Source organism: Monodelphis domestica, chromosome 6 (genome assembly GCF_027887165.1).
Source record: "Monodelphis domestica isolate mMonDom1 chromosome 6, mMonDom1.pri, whole genome shotgun sequence".
NCBI classification, from domain to species: Eukaryota; Metazoa; Chordata; class Mammalia; order Didelphimorphia; family Didelphidae; genus Monodelphis; species Monodelphis domestica.
In genome coordinates this window covers 89,397,107-89,416,401 of record NC_077232.1, presented here as the reverse complement: position 1 = coordinate 89,416,401, position 19,295 = coordinate 89,397,107, and the positions used below count along the sequence as shown (strand labels likewise).

The following is a 19,295-nucleotide window of genomic DNA, read 5'->3' as shown; positions in this document are numbered from 1 at the left end:
TAAATAAGTAAATATTTTTGGATTTTATTTGTGTGTTCAAAATGAGATCTAAATGATTGGGAAAACATTAATTGCTCATGAGTACATCAAGCTAACATAATAAAAATGATCATCCTACTAAACTAATTTACTTATTTAGTGCCATACCCATTAAACTACCAAGAAACCTTTTTTTACTAAATTAGAAAAAAACTATAACAAAATTCATTTGGAAGAGCAAAAAATCAAGAATATCAAGGGAAATATTAAAAAAATGTGAAGGAAGGCAGCCTAGCAGTACCAGATCTCAAACTACACTACGAAGCAGTGATCATCAAAACAATGTGGTACTGGCTGAGAGACAGAAAGGAGGATCAGTGGAATAGACTTGGGGTAAATGACCTCAGCAAGACAGTCTATGATAAGCCCAAAGATCACAGGTTTTGGGACAAAAATGCACTATTTGATAAAAACTGCTGGGAAAATTGGAAGATAGTGTGGGAGAGATTAGGTCTGGATCAACACCTCACACCCTACACCAAGATAAACTCTGAATGGGTGAATGACTTGAACATAAAGAAGGAAACTATAAGTAAATTAGGTGAACACAAAATAGTATACTTGTCAGATCTTTGGGAAAGGAAAGTTTTTAAGACAAAGCAAGAGTTAGAAAAAATTACAAAATGTAAAATAAATAATTTTGATTATATTAAATTAAAAAGGATTTGTACAATCAAAATATTTTTATTACAAGATAAGTGATGAAAAGAGTTTGGAGACTCCCACTTGAGGTCGCTGGAAAGCTGCATCAGTGGTTCAAGCTTTAATCTTGCTTAGATCAGCTGCATCTTTGGAAAAGATTTATTTCATTTTTGAAGAGTAGGGAAGAACAATCTACGTGGCAGAAATCTGCCAGTTTTCTTATTACTACTAAGTGTTGGGTTTTTTTCTACTGTGCTTATCTCTCTTGTCAGAAAGGTGATAGAACAGACAACTTGAGGTATTTTCAGACATAACCAATGTGTTCTTTGCTTCTCTTTGAAAGGGGTGTGAATTAGTGGGTGGCAATGCAAAAAAAAAAGGAGAGGGTAAAAATTTTAATAAAACATTAAAATAGAGAATAAAAAAAACCCACAGATGTAAACATAGTATGGTTATAACCTACTGAAATTTAAACTTTTAAAAACAAATTATATATAACACAAGTTCATATGATGTTATTTAGTTTTTTCTGTCAAGTTCAATTCTTCTTGACCTCATTCAAAGTTTTCTTGGCCAAGTTATTGGAATAGTTTGCCATTTGCTGTGCCAGCTCATTTTGCAGATAAGGAAACTGAGACCAACAGGGTTAAGTAACTTGCCATGGCTCATCAAATGTCTGAGGCCAGATCTGAACTCAGAAAATGAATCTTCCTAACTTCAGGACCCCCATTTTACTGTACCATCTAAATGCCCTCATAAATACACACATATGAATGCACATGGAACACATTTTTACATATGTAAAACGTGTTCGTTGTGTAGTTAAATGTTTATGGTGATTATTAAATTCATAATAAAAATTATAGAGCTCTGAGTTCCTTTCTTACTCTAACATTCCAGATTATGTATTCTAAAGTCTTCTGTAGCTCTAACAACATTTTTATATTCTAAGATCCCTTCCAACTCTAATATTGTATATTCCAAGGTCCCCACCCACCTCCATCATTATATGGCACTATAATTCTCTCCAAAACATAGCTGAGAACCAGAACTGATGTTAGATTCTGAATCTAAGCCTAGAAATGTCATGAAGGTAATTCACCAAAGGTTATTCATTTTATGCATAAAAGAGCCCCCCAGCCCATCTCTTATTAATATTAACACATGTATAAAGAGGTTTAAAGCTTATAAACTGCTTTCTTTATAACCACTTATCTTTTGCTTATAAACAACCACCCTGCGAGACTGATAAATTCCAGAATATATTATTAAATAAATAGTTTGTGATCATCTGGAGAAAACAAGAGAGGTCACTACGGTTACTAAAAATGGGTAATATATTTCAGGAGGATTTCCTGTAGAGATGGGTAGCATACATCCGTACAGGCACACTTGATAGTTTGAGAATTAAAGGTGTTAGTCTTCAGCTAATTGGATGACACCTTATTCCTCGATGATGCCAATCAATGAGGTGCCTTTGCTGTTGAGAAGTCTGCATTCAAGTTCAGCTTTCTAGTCCACAACCAAGTCACTCACTCTCTGAACTTCAGGTTTATCCTTGGAAAATAACTATCAGAAATGTGGTGAGGAAAGCTTTGTCAATTATTTAGCGCTCTACATGATACCTATTAGTAACATTATAGTTGAAGATCCAATTTCTAGAAGGGAAGGAGTTTCTTGTGGCCCAGACTCAAAGTTTTTATAATTCATTTTCCTTCAATATCTGTCCCTGGCAGAAGGATCACTGTTGTTTGATTCAATTAAATTTGAATCTCATCCATCCTTCAAGTCTAACTTCGATATTACCTCTCCCATGGGGCTTTTAGTCATCTGCTTTCTCATCTAAATCCTGCTTGGTAGAGATCTCTCTTTTTAAAAAATATTATGAAATTATAGAAACTACCTTATTTATCCCACCCTATTCATGGAGAGTTCTAATGATGCCATGGGAAGAACACTGAATCTGGAATAAAAAGTTTGAGAACCAGCTCTATCGCTTATCAGCTGTGTGATCTTGGGCAACTCAGTTCTCTAGTTTTCTCATATATAACTCGAAATAAGAACCCTTATTATACCTATATAAGAGGGTTGTTGTGGGAAAAGCACTTCATAACCTACATACAATTACATAAATGTAAATTGTAATGATGAGGCATCAGAAAGCTTTAGTGAGACAAGACACAACGTCAGAATGATTTTAAGAAGCTATTGGCTCCTGGGATTACTGTAATACCAAAATCTAGTCTCTTTTTGTCCCCAGCACAACTTTTAGGAGGCATACAAAATATTATATTTGTCTGAGTTGATCTCTCTCATTAGACAATGTGCTTCTTGAGAGCAAGGAACCATGTTTTATTTAACTTTGTATATTTCTAGGTTAGTACCTAGAAAAAATCTGCATAGGAAATAGGCATTCAATATAATTGTTTTGAAGGACTTTGGGATTCATGACCTGTTTTCATTATGACTTCCTAAAAATAATCCAGTAGAAGGTTGGAAATTTCTTTGTGCCACTAACTTTTCTACATACAATAATTGTAAAAAAAATGCTTAGCATGGTATGTGGCACATGGTAGGCACCAAATAGAAGCTTATTCTCTTCTCTTACTCATTTATTCTATTTTATGCTAGCCTACAGTTTGATGTTGGGCAGTTCCACTTTCAGTGTATCTACAAGGGTCATAAACATTTTCCTTAGTAATTGTGGAGGAGTTTGGGGTTGCAGGACTGTGACCGTGAAGCATTCAATTATGGAGAAGAAGAAAAATTTCGCAGACTGGTTCACAGATCAGTTAATTTTGTTTATTTCACAAGCTTTGAATTCAGAAATAAGAGCCACAACAAGTCAGTCTGGGACAGCATCAGTAAGTAAAAATGTGTGTGATTTCAAAAGAAAACTTTGTACAAAACTTTAAAAATCAGACTGCCACTTCAGCCATCTTGTAGGTACCCAAAAATCCATGCAAACCCAGAGTGCCACTGCCTCATGGGACAGAGCCCTGAACGATATGTAGGGAGCAGCCTTTCGGTGTATACTCCTTGGCTCCACCTGAACTCAAAAGCTGACACGATGAAAACAGACTAGAATGTACATTATGGGGAATTACAGTTATGACAGAGACCAGATTTTCTCGTACAAGACACAGCTATCTCTTCATAACTGAGGAAAGGGGAGGAATCTTACTGGGTAATGTCAACAGGGCCTATTCATGGAGCATCCTTGATGGACAGTATCGATAGGAGCTGCTCTTAAAGTTGCCTCGCTGAACAACATCAGCACATCTTGGAGCAACATTGTTGGACAATGTCAAGAGATGCTGCTCTTGGAGCAACTTGACTGGATAATGTCAAGAGAATATTCTTTCTGGTTTAGACTTGATCAGTGTGTGTGTGTGTGTGTGTGTGTGTGTGTGTGTGTGTGTGTAAATGGGGGGGGGAGGGGATTCTTCCTTTGAAGAGTTTCCAATGTGTCACGTCAGGGCATTTCATCTTGGAATTGTGTCTAGGTCAGTCATTGGCAATGTGTTCTATGGGACTCACTCACAGACTGGCATAAATAATTCAGTAACATGCATTCACTATCCTAGTACAGCTACAGGGTGCAAAGGAACCATCATCATTCAGGTACGAGGACAAAGCTAAAACCTGAACTCACTAAAGGAGCAGCAGGTGCACCATGCTTTGAGGTGACTATGGGATGGAAACACAATGTTGAGGAGGCAAGTAGTTCCAAGCAAATACACCACACTATTACCACTTCTTCCTATACCAAAAAGAAAAAGGGGGTGAGGGGAAGGGAACCAATCCCAAAAACACCATTCTTTTTTTTTCCCATTAGTACCAAATAAAACTGTGGACTGCAATAACACTGACACAGAAGGGAATGGATACAATTCCTGCCATCCTTCATTCAAGGCCACCCATTCATCTTCAAAGTTCAACCAAGGCTGGTGATGTTGGAGCGACCCCCAGGAGGTGCCACAATGCGATGGCCAGTGCGGCGAGGGTTGTTGTCATCTATCTGGGCCCCTGGAAGAGAAAAATTCAGCTAATCAGGTTCTGGCCCCCCAAAGGTGGAGAGTGGGTTTGACCTCAGGGCTCAGCATTTTCTGAACTGGTGGTATTGTTTATTTGTTTGTTTTTTTCACCTTTTTCTTTGTTGAGAGGGAAGAGAGAATGCTCTGGTTTCAAAATGGAAGAAAAGACCCAAAGCTCAATACAATAGCATATTTGAGTCTGTGGACTATGAGGGAAAGAAACCTGGAACTTGAGTCAAAAGACCCGAGTTTTTTGAAACTTACCTCCAATACTTGCTACTTTTGTAAATAGAGGAAAGTACTTAAACATTTCAGAGCCTCAGCTTCCTCACTTGTAAAATAAGATTAATAACGCATATATTCCCTATGCTTCAGTACTGTTATAATGGAAGTGTTTTGTAAAAGGTAGAATAATACAGTACATGGGGCTGACCTCAGAGTCAGAATTCTATAATGTAAAGAATAATTGTAGATTAACCACAATTAATTCACTTTGAACTCCACTCAGCCTAATTAGTCTTGTTTTATCATCTCTTTCTGAGATTTCAATGAATTTGCTAGTGTCTATTTTTTTTTAACCAATAGTAATCCAGGTTTCTAGCAAAGCAGCCATTTCAGAATCTCTTACAATAAAACCACCCAAAGCTGTATTGTTCTCTGATGCTTCATCAAGAAGCAGGTGCTTCTTGAACTCCTGACAGTTTATCAGCAGCCTGAAAACTATGGAAGATCTCGTCAGGACATTAAAGTCATTAAATCACATATTGCAGGGCTTTCTTCTGGAGACTTAGTGTATTGTCTCAGAAGAAGAAGGTTGGCCTCCTGGGGAGGAACATTTTCAATCAGAGAGTGTCTACTAAAGAATATATTAGGGGAGGGCACACTCACTGCCATCACCAAAAGAACCATGGAGCCCTGAACCACTAGCATCTTAGAGCCCCTTCAAAAGGCTTGTTCAACATCTTCATCACTTCCTATCCTTACCCACTTAAAGAGAGAATTCCATCCCTATCCCATGACCTCCATCTTCCTCTCTTGATTGAGATTCTCCTAAGGAAAGTTAGTCATTTTTCTCTCCTGAAGATTCCTGGAGCTGGCATTAACCTTTCATGCATTACCTGATAAACTGAAATTGGACTGGTGGAGGTTTCTGATTGGTGGAGGCTGGTGTTTGGAAGGAGAAGATTTGGCAGAAGGAGCAGGAGTTGCATATTTTGGTGTAGCTGGAACATCATAGACCGGCCCATCATACATTCCTCTTGAAACCCCTTGCAATGCAGCGACCTAAACAATGTAAAAGAGAAGTTATTTCATGTCTAAATGAATTAGATTTTTATTCTTCCTTTTCCCTTACCCTCCATATTCAATCAATTGTGGATTCTGTCAATTTAATCTTCTAAATATTTCTCACACCTTTTCCATCCTCTCCACTACCATTGACATTACCAAGGTTTAGGGTCCCATTACATCTCGCTTGGACTAGCCTCCTAACTAGTCTTCCTGTCTGTGGGCTCCCCCTCTCTCTTTCACCAGATTATCATTGCTATCATCCCATTACTATTCAAATAATTTAACTTCCCTACTTTAAAGTCTTTATTATTTGTTGTTGTTCAGTTGTTTCATTTGTTTTCTGACTCTCCGTGATTCCATTTGGGATTTTATTGGCAAAGATACTGGAGTGGTATACCATTTCCTATTCCTGCTCATTTTACAGATAAGGAAACTGAAGCTTAAAGAGTTAAGTGACTTGCCCAGGGTCACACATCTAGAAAGTGTCTGAGGACAGTTTGAACTCAGGAAGATGACCAGCACTCTATTTACTGTGCCACCTAGCTACCACAGAAGTATGAAGTGGTCTTTTATTGCGAGTCAGTGTGTAATTGAAAATGTCTTACCCTAAAAAAGAACTACATATCCCAGGAGCCCACTGACTTCCTGTCAGTACTTCCTATAGATAGGGGATATTAGTCAGGGATGTTGAAGATCCCACCTCTTTACTTCCTGTCAGGAGCTTGGTGGTGGTAAGGCGGGTGTTAGATCGGCCATGGGCACATTGTCTTTATTTTGTATTTTCTTATTCCTTGATTTTTAATGATCATTAATAAATCTCTTAAAATATAATATTTTTATTAGAGATTTAATTTTTACATCAGAGAATCTGGGTTCAGAGACCGCCTTCCCTACCTCCTGTATGAGCTTTCTCTAGCTGTGTAAACTCCTTGGGCCAAAATAAAATGATTAGGCTGGACTCATTAGTAAAATAAATGGATTAATAGATGACTTCTAAGGTGCCTTGAAGCTCTACTACCCAAAGATGGATGCATAGATAGAAGCCTAGATAAATAGATATGCATATATCATATAATAAATAAAATAAAGTATAATCATGTAATAAGTACAACACAATATATCTAACATATAAACTCCTTAGCTCATCATTCAATGCCCTACCCAATTTAACTTCAGTTATAACTTTCTAGCCTTATTTCATATTACTACCTATCAGTAGCCCTAAGCTTCTGCCCAACTGGAACATTAGCATCAGTCCCATCTGATGTTATCTTGCCCTCTAATGCCATTCTCCTTTCATATAGGTCATTTCTGATTTCAAGAGCACCTCCTCATCTCTGCATGATGAAATTCTTCTCTACCTTTGAGGTCCAGGTTAGGTTTCATTTTCTATATAAAACCCGCTTTGGTTCTCCACAACTTGAAAATAATAATCAAATTCCCTACAGCTCTTTGTCTTGATTCTTCTTTTGCATTTTTATTTCAAATATCATATCACTTGATCATTTTTCAAATTCACTTAGATATGAAATATAATATGTCATATTATAACAAAAATATCCAATGTCATATAATGCATATGTTCCTTGGAGACAGAAAACTTTACCATTTTTAATCACTGTTCCTAGCATCTAATTCAGAGATTTCCACAAAATAAATATTTTTTGGATGAAAACACTATTACAAAAAATGTTGGGAGCCAGTTAGCTGAGATAATAGGGAAGATGAAGCGAAAATGGTCATGAAGAAAGAGCCTTGGGCCCTGATTAAAAGAAAAGAAAATGGGAAGACCAGGAATTTGTATCAAGCACAAAATCTCCCTAAGAAATTAAAATTTCTAACCCCCTTAATCATCTAGTCATTGGTCTCATTGTCTTCTGCCTCAGGAAGATTCTCCTAGTATTTATTGTGTGCAGTTTAAGATGCCATAGTAGAAAAAAGTTTGACAAGATGGAAAGTAGCCAGAGAAATGTAGCCAAAATAACGAGATCTAAAAGCTATGCTAAAGGAGGATCCAGTAAAAGAACTGAGTATATTTAAGCCAGAAAGTAACTTGGGTGGGGATGGGAGGAAGAGGAATGATTGCTGTCTTCAAGTTTTTGAAGAGCCTATATGTAGAAAAGGCATTAGAGTTGTTTCAACTTGCATCCCATAGTAGAAGAGAGACAAATTAATCAATTAATGAGCATGTATTAAGCACCTACTATTTGTCAGGAGCTATGCTCAGCCCTGGACCACTGGGTAAAGAACATTGTTGGCTGAAACAAAATACTTCTTAATAATAATAAAATCTATAGTAAATATATTAATAATAATAGTAATAATAATATCCAAAGTGGAATGGCATCAGTCTTCAGATGGAGATTGAATGGCTACTATTCATGGCTGTTGTAGATGGCATTTCTGCTAAGCTTCAGGTTGGTCTACATGACATCTGAAGTCCCATCCAGCTCTGGAACTCTCTTATTCTTTGACATGAAATTGATTTAAAGTTTGTGGAAATTGGGAAGAGGTTGAAATAAGAACAGAAGCTCTCCCCTTTTAAAAATATATAATACATGAGTGTATACTTATGTAGCTATATAATAGTATATTTCTTTAAATGTATTGTGTTGTGTATATTTAAATCCTGAAGGTTGAGGAAGAATTCATTGTAAAGCGTCCAGCATAATGCTCCCCACAAGAATCTTTAATACATCAGAAAAATAGCAGTTGCATATTTCCTGAGGTTTGTATTGGATTAAGATTCTGTCTGCTTTGGGACAATGAATGTTAACCATGTAGTCTGCAGAGACCCCTCTTTGCCCATCCACAGACCTTGTGTGGTCTGGTTGATTTCTAAGATTCTTTCTAGCTCTATACCTAAGACCTAGTGACCTCCCTGAGTCTGTTTCTTCATCTGTACAATGAAGTGACTGGACTCTATGGCATCTGAGGTCCCTAGTTGCTCCAGATTTATGTATGATTCTATGATCTTCTTCAACATTTCCTAAAGCACTTCTTTTGGATCTCTCCTTTATTCTCATCACATTGTACCCGATATACTTCTTTTTCATTCATGCTGTCTCTAGTAGTTCGTAGGTCTACTGGGTCTAGACCTTGAGATCAGAAACTGTCTTTGTTTCCACCTTCAGATCACCAGGACCTTGTAAGTAGAAAGATAATGAAAGCTGAAAGAAGTCAAGTAATCTTGTAAATCTCTCCCAAAATAGCCATTCCAAAGCCTTTGGCCTCCACTTCAGGGGAGGACTTTCTAGGACCTATCCAATCTGTGTTGAACAAATCCAAACTCTCAACCCAAAGACTTACTATAAACTGACCTTATTCCTTATTTTGACACGCTGGTAGAGGTATTCTGGGAAAGGCTTGCGAGGTATGAAGCGACCCATACCCTTATTTACATGTAGATTTCCATCTTCAAATACAATCTTCCCTTGGCTAATGACTACCAGTGGGGACCCATGGCATTCCATTCCTTCAAAGATGTTATATTCAACAGCCTAAACATTAAAAAAAAAGATGAGTAATAGATTTTTAACAGTCTCTCAAATAGAAACAAGATACTTTTAGTCTGGACTTGATAGTCTTCAACTTTGGTAACTATTATCCCTTTATTCTCCCTTACTTTATATTTCCCTCTTTATAATTCCTTCTCTTCACAACCCCCAACTTTTAAATTGCCATTAAATACTACTCTTCTATGTAGCAGTCCTTGAATTATGGTGAATGACAGATTTCTAGACTTCAATAAATCCATGATCTTATTACTACAAAATAATTTACTCCACTAAAACAGAATCCATGCCTTAGAAAAGAAATCTTTATCAATTATTGTGGCCAAAAAAAAATTATCATCACCAAGTAGCCAACCCTCTGGTAAGCTTCTTTGTACATATCAAGGCAGGTCCTTGGATGGCATAATTTAAGTCCATCACTAGATCCATATACAAGGTCTTTCCATCATGGTAGAACCTTTCAAATATTCTACTAGTATGATCCTCAAGAACCTAGAGTCACCTGCATACCACAAGGAGGTACCCACCAGAAGAGGGCTTCCTACTTCAACTATTTGTATTTCAAATATTATTTTAGCAATGTTTTCATTTTTTTCTGCTGACAGAAAATATCTCTGATGCAAAAAAATGCAAATAAGGAAGGAAGCCCACAGGAAAATGAGCTGAACATGTCGAATGCTCAAGCATTTATTTTGGGATTGGTCTCCTTTTAAACAAAGATTAATCTGTTACTGGTTTGGCTTGATCAAGAAAAAGCAAAAGTTCTGTCCTTAGTCAAATTATTTTACATCCCCATATATGAAAATTAGCCACAATAACTAATAAAATTAAGACATGGAAAGGTTGTGTGCTACATTAGTGGAAGAGGCACTTGTGCTAATGAAATCACAGATCTTTTGTATATGAAATCCCAACCAATAACAAAGAAAACATACCCTTTAATAGTAAGGAATAATACTAAATTAGTACAACAATTTAGAGAAAAGTGAAAATTACTTCCTTTGCTTGTTGCCCTATGACAACACAGAAATCAATTCTTGCTCACTTTCAAAGGCTAGTAAATTAAGGATTGCTAGTGGGCAAAGGTATTAAAACATTCCAATTTGGCATCTAGATGACAACTTCTTCCTAGTGTTCTGTATCACAGCACTGTATTTGCCTAAAGCTTCAAAGTAAGAGACAATCAAGTTTGTCTAGTAGGGACACATTGGTTCTACTAGGTCAAGAATGATCAAGACAAAAATCAAAGGGGATAAACAATTAACCCCACAGATGGGCAGGGCAGATGTGTCAACAAAGCATTGGACTTTAAGTCAGAAGGATGGGATTCTAATCATGCTTTTGACACTTAGTACCTAGATAATCTTGGGTAAGCCACTTAATGTCTCTGGGATTCTGTATCATCATTTATGAAATGGAGAGTGTAACTCTTCCTCTACTCATCCCACAAGTTTATTGTGATGAAGACTCTTTGTAAACCGTAGCCCGATAAAGAAAAGAGAGCTATTATATATATGGTCAAATTGTTAAAAATAAATATTGTTATAAACGTGGAGAAATTTTGCATTTTCTTGACTTCACCAATGCATTGGCCATCTGATCTTAAAATCTGCAGATTATTTTTAGTAGGAGATTTTTGTTTCCATTATAAAAATAACCAGCTGCTTGGAACCAGAAGACATATTACAAGAGTTACAACTCACCGACTTGTGATTCTTGGCCGTTATAGTCTTCACTTTGTCAGGGTCCCAGATAACCACATCAGCATCAGAGCCAACAGCAATTCTTCCCTTCCTTGGATACAGGTTAAATATTTTGGCTGCATTGGTGCTGGTGACTGCAACAAATTGGTTTTCATCCATTTTGCCTGTGGCCTAAAGAAAATTTGACCTTAATGATATTGTAGCAGAAATAGGAGATTGATGACACTAGGCAACACACAGAACAATGACATTTGAATCAAAACAAGTGTTTGACTTGAACCCTTAGTCAGAGAATTTTGAATTCGGGCTTTAGAATCAATAGATTTGGATTTGAGTCTCAGCTCCACTATGTTCTAATTGTGTCCTAAAGCAATGTATTGCCCCCTCTCTGATCTTCAGTTTTCTCCTGGGTAAAACAAGGAGCAGTTAGGTAGCTCAGTCGATTGAGAGCCAGGTTCATGGATTGAGAACCAAGTAGGTTCAGAGATGGGAGGTCCAAGGTTCAAATTTGACCTCAAGACACTTCCTAACTATGTTACCCTGGGCAAATTACTTAATCCCCAATTACCTTAACAATTAGCATTCTTCTACCATAGAACCAATACACAGCATTGATTCTAATATGGAAGTAAGGATTTTTTATTTGAAAATATAACTTTTTCTAGTGTATTAATTTGTTTTTGGTCTTTTGGTGATTTGAACTCATTTTAGAGAAAGAATAAGACTCAGTAAGAGGCATGGGAAGGGCGGGAATACATTGTAAGGCTTTCTGATTATAACTTTACCTCATATGCCAAAAGCAAGAAAGGAAGTAGGGGAGGACTTTCATGTTTCTATGGTGTTTTCCAAAGCTTGGTGTCAAAGAACTTGATAATACCCTTACATGCCATGGAACAGTCAACTTTGGAAGGATCTGAATCTTCAATGAGAAGGTCCTACAGAGACAGGTCCAACTGCATTTATTATGTACTGTTTGTACTGAGACTCTGCCCTATTTCCCTATAGGCATGTTTTGGAGATAGGATTGACCCATCCTACAATGACAGTTATGTGTTAAATGCCACAATGTAAAATAAATAAATGAATGAATGAATGAATGAGTGCCACAATGTGCTTCAGGAGTACTAACCACTGGGAATTCCTTCCATATGTTTCAAAACAAGATTGGCCTAGGCTCTAAGTTACAGAAAAGTTGTTATATTACATTGATAGAAGAAGATTCAACACCCAGGGAGTTTCTTTTGGGCAAATCATAGGTATGTATCATAGAAACTTTTATTATTTTTTTGATCAGACCTATGATTTTATCAATATAATACGAAACAGTAAATGAAAAAGCTCTTCCCCTGGTGTGAATCAACATTGTCTTGTTGCCTTAGAAAGTTCCTGTATTAAGTAACTTGAGAGGGGATAAACAATTAAGTTTAGAGTTAAGAACTAAACCTAGATCTTCCTGACTCCAGGATTAGCTTGCTAAATACTTTGTAAGACTTCCTCTCACTGATTTGGAAAGAATAGCCATTTGGAGAATTAAAGTCCAGCAAAGCTTTTGGTAATTCATGGGACACAGTGGAAAAAAGCATTTAAATAGAAGCTTGTAGATTTAGCCTTTACACTTCTATTGAATAGCATCTGTATCATGGGGATAATACCACCTGTCATACCTACTTCAAAGAGTTATTCTTCAGATTAATTATAAAACTATGGAAATTGCTTTAAGGACCATAAAGTGTTAAATGAATGTTGTTAATATTACATTAATGTATAGTATATTATAGTATTTTTAGAGAAAGTGCTGGGGGCCATCAAAGACCACACTGACACAGCCACACATGGAAACTGGGGACAGCAAAGCAGCATCCAGGAAGGATGGAAACACCCACAGAAACCCCCCTAAGTTACTTTCCTTATTAACATCCCCTTATAATTAGAATTGCTATGATTATTATTCTTACTTAGCCCCAGGAAAAATCAATGAGAGCAACATGATTGTAGTGTTAATACAGATGTCCCACTCTGTCTCCCCAGAATATCACCAGGAGACCCCACTTACAAAATTAAACCTAATGATTCTTATATACCCACATAGATAGGACCCTCTTTTCTAGGCATAAAAACTTCTGCCAAATCTGTGCTATGAATTCCCCAACCTATATCTGGGTCATGCTGATTCTACCCTCTGACCCTACACTTAGCAACAATATTTTGTTGACTATCTCCTTAAGCTTTGTGTCTGTTGTTAGGTTCTATAGAAACATGTATGTTGAGAATGAAATTGTATGCCAAGTAGATGTGTGATCATGAGGGTATAAAATGAAGCCAAGCCTCAACCAAAGGGGAGCAGTTTCTCTGTGAAACCATGTGCTGTGGGTTGAATACAAAAGCTGTGTCCCATTCATCATTATTTCACCTAAGTTGCCACACCCAGTCAGGAGAGACCCTCGTCTTCGTAATTCTCAGGTCGACTTGAGAAAAGAAAGTATGGTGTAAATGAATCGAGCTGGCCTTATAGTCTGAGAAACCTGGGTTCTAAGCCCACCTCTACCATGTACTGGCTGTGTCAGCCTGGGCAAGTCTGTTAACTTCCCAGTGCTATAGGCAACTTTCTCAGACTCTAAGTGGCAAAAAATGGTGATCCTGCATTGGTAGGGGGAATTCCTAATCTAGGAGTTCCCTCTACCAAGAAAATCACAAGTTTAGTCCCTCTCTTTATCATACAAAATATTTAGAAGTTCTAGGAAACTCAAAGAATGACAAAGCCCCCCGCCATGCCTTACTATATGGTCATACTAACAAAATCATGTTTACCATTGCTCTAAACAAAACCATTGCTTGTTTTGGTTCTTGCAAACCTATTTTACAAGTATGCTATTAATACTTTATCACCAAACACAACAACAATATCACATAGGTCAAGCTAGCAATGTAGTGCCAAACCCCAGTGTAACATCCCCAACATTCACTCCCAAATACCATTACTTCAATACCAACTCACAACTAAAACTTCATTCAGCCAGTGTGAGATATACATCAGAGAGTCAACAATAGCCCAAGCTCACTATAAAACTCCAGAAATATTAACTACCTTAGAGTCAATGTACTTATTCTTATGTAACTGAATGTCCCAATAATGTTGTCTCACTTAAAATGTTTCTGTAGTCAGCATCAATAGGCAATACTATTGTTTTGTTTTGTTTTGTTTTGTTTTGTTTTAAGAATTGGAGATCTCGCTCTTTTAGTTCTATGGCAGATTTCTAAATTATGGGATAATGATTTCAAGTTATCAATTTCAGGTAAATTTAATTCATGTTTGTGAAACTCTTGAAGAGAAGTGACCCCAAATTAACACCCTATAACCTCTTGGTTGGTTAAATACAGATAATATCTCCTATGCACATAAATGAGAAATTTGGAGGTTACTTACAACAGCCTTATCCCAGACAACAGTCATTCTCTCCTCAATCCCATTCACTCCTTCCGGAATAAGGGTGAAATTGTCTTTACCAACAGCCTTCTGGGCAGTGCTGTATGGACAATGGCCACTTCCTGTCACCTGAAGATCCCCACTGAAAATGAGGAGAGGACACAATTTGATATTTGAGGTCAGCATGCGCCTTAGCTTTGCAAAATCTTTGCTCACTTTAGAAAAGTAATAGTGGTGGACTAGATTGAGCCCTGAGATGAAAGTAAGGAAGATTTCAGTTTGTATCCCATCTTGGACATTTCCTCCCTTTGTGATCCTGGGTTGGCAAGATGTTCCATCACCTCCATTTCCCTATCTGAAAAACTGTCTCTTCCACATCTAAATCCATGATCCTATAATAACTGAAATGCTAAAGGGTTGAGAATAGCGACTGATAAATTGAACTCTTTGTGTATTTATACACATATATAACATATATGCACATATATGTCCATGTATCTACATGGGTGCCTGCATATACATATATGTAAACATGTACGTATATTCTCCATATTGAATATTCATATTATATTATTTAATACACAAATAAATTCAATAAATGTATTGGATAAGTTTATGTCTAGTCAATATAGAGTGATTTTTTTTTACTTCTGCATGCAGCATAATAGAGTATGGTGGTTGTTCAATGTTACTGACTGTTGCTATCTTACTTAGGTACTGTTTGCATACCAAATTAATGTTAGTTGAGCATGGAAAATGGTTTGTCCTTGCTAAAGAAGAAGGGGAATGAGTATCATATAAGCCTTTACAGGTTTATAAAAAGACTGTAAATACTACACATCCTGCAGGGGTCTTTTAAACAATTAAGATTGCTTTTCAATTGTATTTTTCCAGTTGTCTATGAAAACTGACAATATTACATTTTCAGGTTAGCCTGGCTTGTTGCTGTGTTATTTCCTGCCTAACTATATCTGTTTCTGAGCATGTGGGCAAGGAGAGAAACATCAGAGAGAGGGGCATAGAGAAAGGAAGGAAGGAAATTCAGTCTGCTCAGTGCGATTTGCCAACTAGAGGTGAGAACTGATAGAATAGAGAAGTAAAAAGAGATTGTGGAATCAAATGTAATAGTCTTTTCTACTAGTAGCAATGCAATGATCGAGGACAATTCTGAGGGACTTAGGAGAAAGAACACTATCCACATCCAGAGAAAGAACTGTGGGAAAAGAAACACAGAAGAAAAGCATGTGATTGATCATGTGGTTCAATAGGATTGGGGTTTGGGCTTAAAAGGATCACTCTGTTGCAAATATGAATAACATGGAAATCAGTTTTGAACAATGATACGTGTATAATCCAGTGGAATTGCTTGTCATCTCTAGGAGCAGGGAGGGAAGAGGGGAGAGAGAGAACATGAATCATGTAACCATGGAAAATGTTCTAAATAAATAAATATTTTAAATGAGATTGTGTAGTCTGCCTCCCTTCTTTATACAAGAGGAACTTGAGGCAAAGGGAGGAGAAGTGATTGGCCCAAGGTCACACAAAATTTGAACCAAGATTCTTTGATTCAAAATTCCCCACTCTCTATACTTTCTATACTGTACTATATACTACTTTCATACTCTACTATGCTCTCAGGGCTTAAATTTTAATGAGAAGGGGATTCAAATCATTGGAAAACAATATATTTGAGGATTTCCTATGGACTCCCTTAATCTGTACTTCTCCTGCCACTGGCAACTTGGGTGGTTTCTCAATGAATGGAATCTGTGTCCTTATGTCCTTCCACAGAGAGACCAGCAGGGCAATCAACAATTTGTTCATTGATTAGCATATTCTTTTGAAGGTTTAATAATTACTGTTTTAATAATTACGATTGTGGCTTGTGCTTTGACTACCAGACAGAAATAAGAACTTAGCTTACATACACACACCCTTCTTCCTAAATATATAATGACGCTAGTCATCTATTCTACCTATTGGATTGAGTTTCAAGTAAGAATTAAAGTGGCTGCTGATTGGAAGGTGAGTACTTCAAATAGCCCTCACTCCTCTTAACCAGCCTAGCCCTTCACTGGTCGGTCTCCTGACCCCCAGCTAGGCAGAAATATGTCTACCTTCTTCTAGGCTGCTATACTTTTCTACCTCTCTTGCTATTAGGAGTTTTCTATTCTAGGAGTTCCCTATATCAAGGAAACCACAAGTCTAGCACTTATGCTACACATAGACATATGTATGTATTTCATTTAAAATTATTCTATTTTAAGAGGAGAAAATCATTAAAACATTTGTGGAGAGGGCAGTACCTGAGTTGGGACTAACGTCATATTTTGAGGCCAAAAAATGGAAGGAAAGGTAGAAGAAAGGAAGGGGTGGAGAGAAGAAAAGAAGGAAGAAACAAAATGAAGAAGGAAGGAAGGAAGAGAGGGAGGAAGGGAGGGAAGAAGGGAGGAAGGAAGGGAGGAAGGAAGGGAAGAAGGAAGGAAGGAAGGAAGGAAGGGAGGGAGGAAGGAAGGAAGGAAGGAAGGAAGGAAGGAAGGAAGGAAGGAAGGAAGGAAGGAAGGAAGAAAGGAAGGAAGGAAGGAAGGAAGAGAGGGAGGAAGGGAGGGAGGAAGGGAGGGAGGAAGGAAGGAAGGAAGGGAGGGAGGGAGAGAGGGAGAGAGGGAGGGAGTAAGAAAAGACCAGTGAAGGAAAGGAGGGTGAGGGCAACCTAAAAGTTTCTTTCATCTTTTAACTTCCCCTCCCATCAAGCCCCTAATCCATATTTGTATAGAATTTTTTATTCATTCAAGCTTACCAGGCTAAGAGAGAATTCAGGTAATCAGGAGTTGTGGGATCTGGGCTCAGCGGTGGGGATGTCACAAAAGCTGCTGCCTTGGCCCAGTTTTTGCTCCAGTAATGGGTTCCATCTGTCCCTAGACTTGCAGCAATTGGTTCTCCAAAAACTAAAGGACCTTTGTGAGAGAGAATATTATGAGTTAGGATAGATAGATAGATAGATAGATAGATAGATAGATAGATAGATAGACAGACAGATAGATAAGTAGCTGCATAGGTATGTTGGTACATAGGCAAATCAACAGATAGAAAGACAGAGAAAGAAAGAAAGAAAGAAAGAAAGAAAGAAAGAAAGAAAGAAAGAAAGAAAGAAAGAAAGAAAGAAAGAAAGAAAGAAAGAAAGAAAGAAAGAAAGAAAGAAAGAAAGAAAGAAAGAAAGAAAGAAAGAAAGAAAGAAAGAAAGAGAAAGACAGACATTTACATCTGATTATAATAAGTATATTATCTTTCTACAACCTCCTAGTCATCTTCTACAACTTATTACTATGGTATGTATGTGCAATAATAACCCAAGTAACCTAAAAGTGAAAGGTGGCTGGCTAGCCAATTTTTATCATTGAAAGTCTCAAATTCTACAAATTTCTATCTCAACACAGAAACAGACAGTGAGGCCTACTGACAAGAACTCTGGACCCAGAATACGTGGGTACAGTAGAGACAGCCCTAAGTTTGAAGTTAGGAAGAACTGAGTTTTAATCCAGCCTCAGACATTTACTAGTTGTGTGCCCTTAAATAAGTTACTTTGACCTCAATTTGCCTCAATTAAATGAAGAAGGACACAGCAGACTACTTTAGACTCTTTGCCAAGAAAACTCCATGGACAGTATGGTGGTGAATGGGATCATGAAGACTCACATGCAACTGAATGACTGAAACAATAACTCATGGTGTAGCCTTAGGCCAAACTCAGCCTGAATTTCCTCTTCTCTAAAAATGATTTGCATTACATGATCATCAAAATCTCTTCTAGTCTGAAATCCTGTTTTGTAGGATTTCTTGAACACTCTCAAGAGATTCCAAACCAAAACATACTTTGCAAATACTTCAAAAGATTTATGCCTTCACAGCCATCCATCTGCTGCCAGAGGGAGTAAGATAATAGTACTAATATTGCTTTATATAACTATATATAACACAACTTTATAATCTACAAAATATTTCCCTCACAAACCCCATTTAAGTATGTAGTACAAGCATTATTAGCCCATTTTACAGATGAAGAAACTGGCCCTGATAATGTTTCACAGATTCACATCCCAAAACCCTTCAGCCTAATTGGAAGGGACCTAATGGTAGCTACTTGGTCAAATTCAAGGGCATGAATAGAAAAACAAACTCAATTATTCCAGGTGCTGACTGTGCATTTATTTCTTTGATTCTTCATGGCTTCCCTTTCTAGCTCTCTATTTATCAGTCATATCACTGCTCTTTAGAACTCCCACCAAAAACTAGTGTTAAAACTTAAATTGGATGATTCTTTCATGAGTGATCAAGTATGGAGATACTATCTATTCCTAGGAACTCTCAGTGTTAGTGATATGGAAGCTTTGGGAACATAGTTCCAAATATAAGACTAGCTAAACTAGTCTAGGGCACTTCTCATTAGTGACCACCGTCTTTAATAACCTAACTAGCTTGGTTTCCTCTTCTCCTTACTCAAGAATCCTTTTTACCAAACATTAATAAACTGCAGACCACCAGGGGGCCCAACAAGCATCTCCACTTTCTATAATCCTTGGACCAGAATTGGAAGTGACCAAGAAGGTAATTGATTTGGGCAACCATAAGACAGATCTTACAAAAGAGT

The 19,295-nt window shown here is 37.3% G+C and overlaps 2 protein-coding genes across 4 annotated transcripts in view; one reads left to right on the top strand and one right to left on the bottom strand.

The window, feature by feature from the left end:
• EVC (EvC ciliary complex subunit 1) overlaps positions 1-5,029 on the top strand; it is a 148,021-nt gene extending 142,992 nt beyond the window's left edge. For both annotated transcript variants that reach the window (XM_056802414.1, XM_007496750.3), the window contains one exon: positions 4,520-5,029. The gene's annotated coding sequence lies outside the window, so the exon portion shown is untranslated. The remainder of the gene's footprint in view (positions 1-4,519) is intronic.
• The window catches only part of CRMP1 (collapsin response mediator protein 1), an 85,515-nt gene continuing 69,681 nt past the window's right edge, over positions 3,462-19,295 (bottom strand). For both annotated transcript variants that reach the window (XM_001364480.4, XM_007496748.2), the window contains exons 9-14: positions 17,448-17,604; positions 14,651-14,792; positions 11,227-11,397; positions 9,329-9,508; positions 5,837-6,002; positions 3,462-4,710 (exon numbers count right to left, since the gene is read on the bottom strand). In XM_001364480.4, the coding sequence (XP_001364517.1) occupies positions 4,619-4,710; positions 5,837-6,002; positions 9,329-9,508; positions 11,227-11,397; positions 14,651-14,792; positions 17,448-17,604 (908 nt within the window). In that variant the 3' untranslated portion in view covers positions 3,462-4,618. The remainder of the gene's footprint in view (positions 4,711-5,836; positions 6,003-9,328; positions 9,509-11,226; positions 11,398-14,650; positions 14,793-17,447; positions 17,605-19,295) is intronic.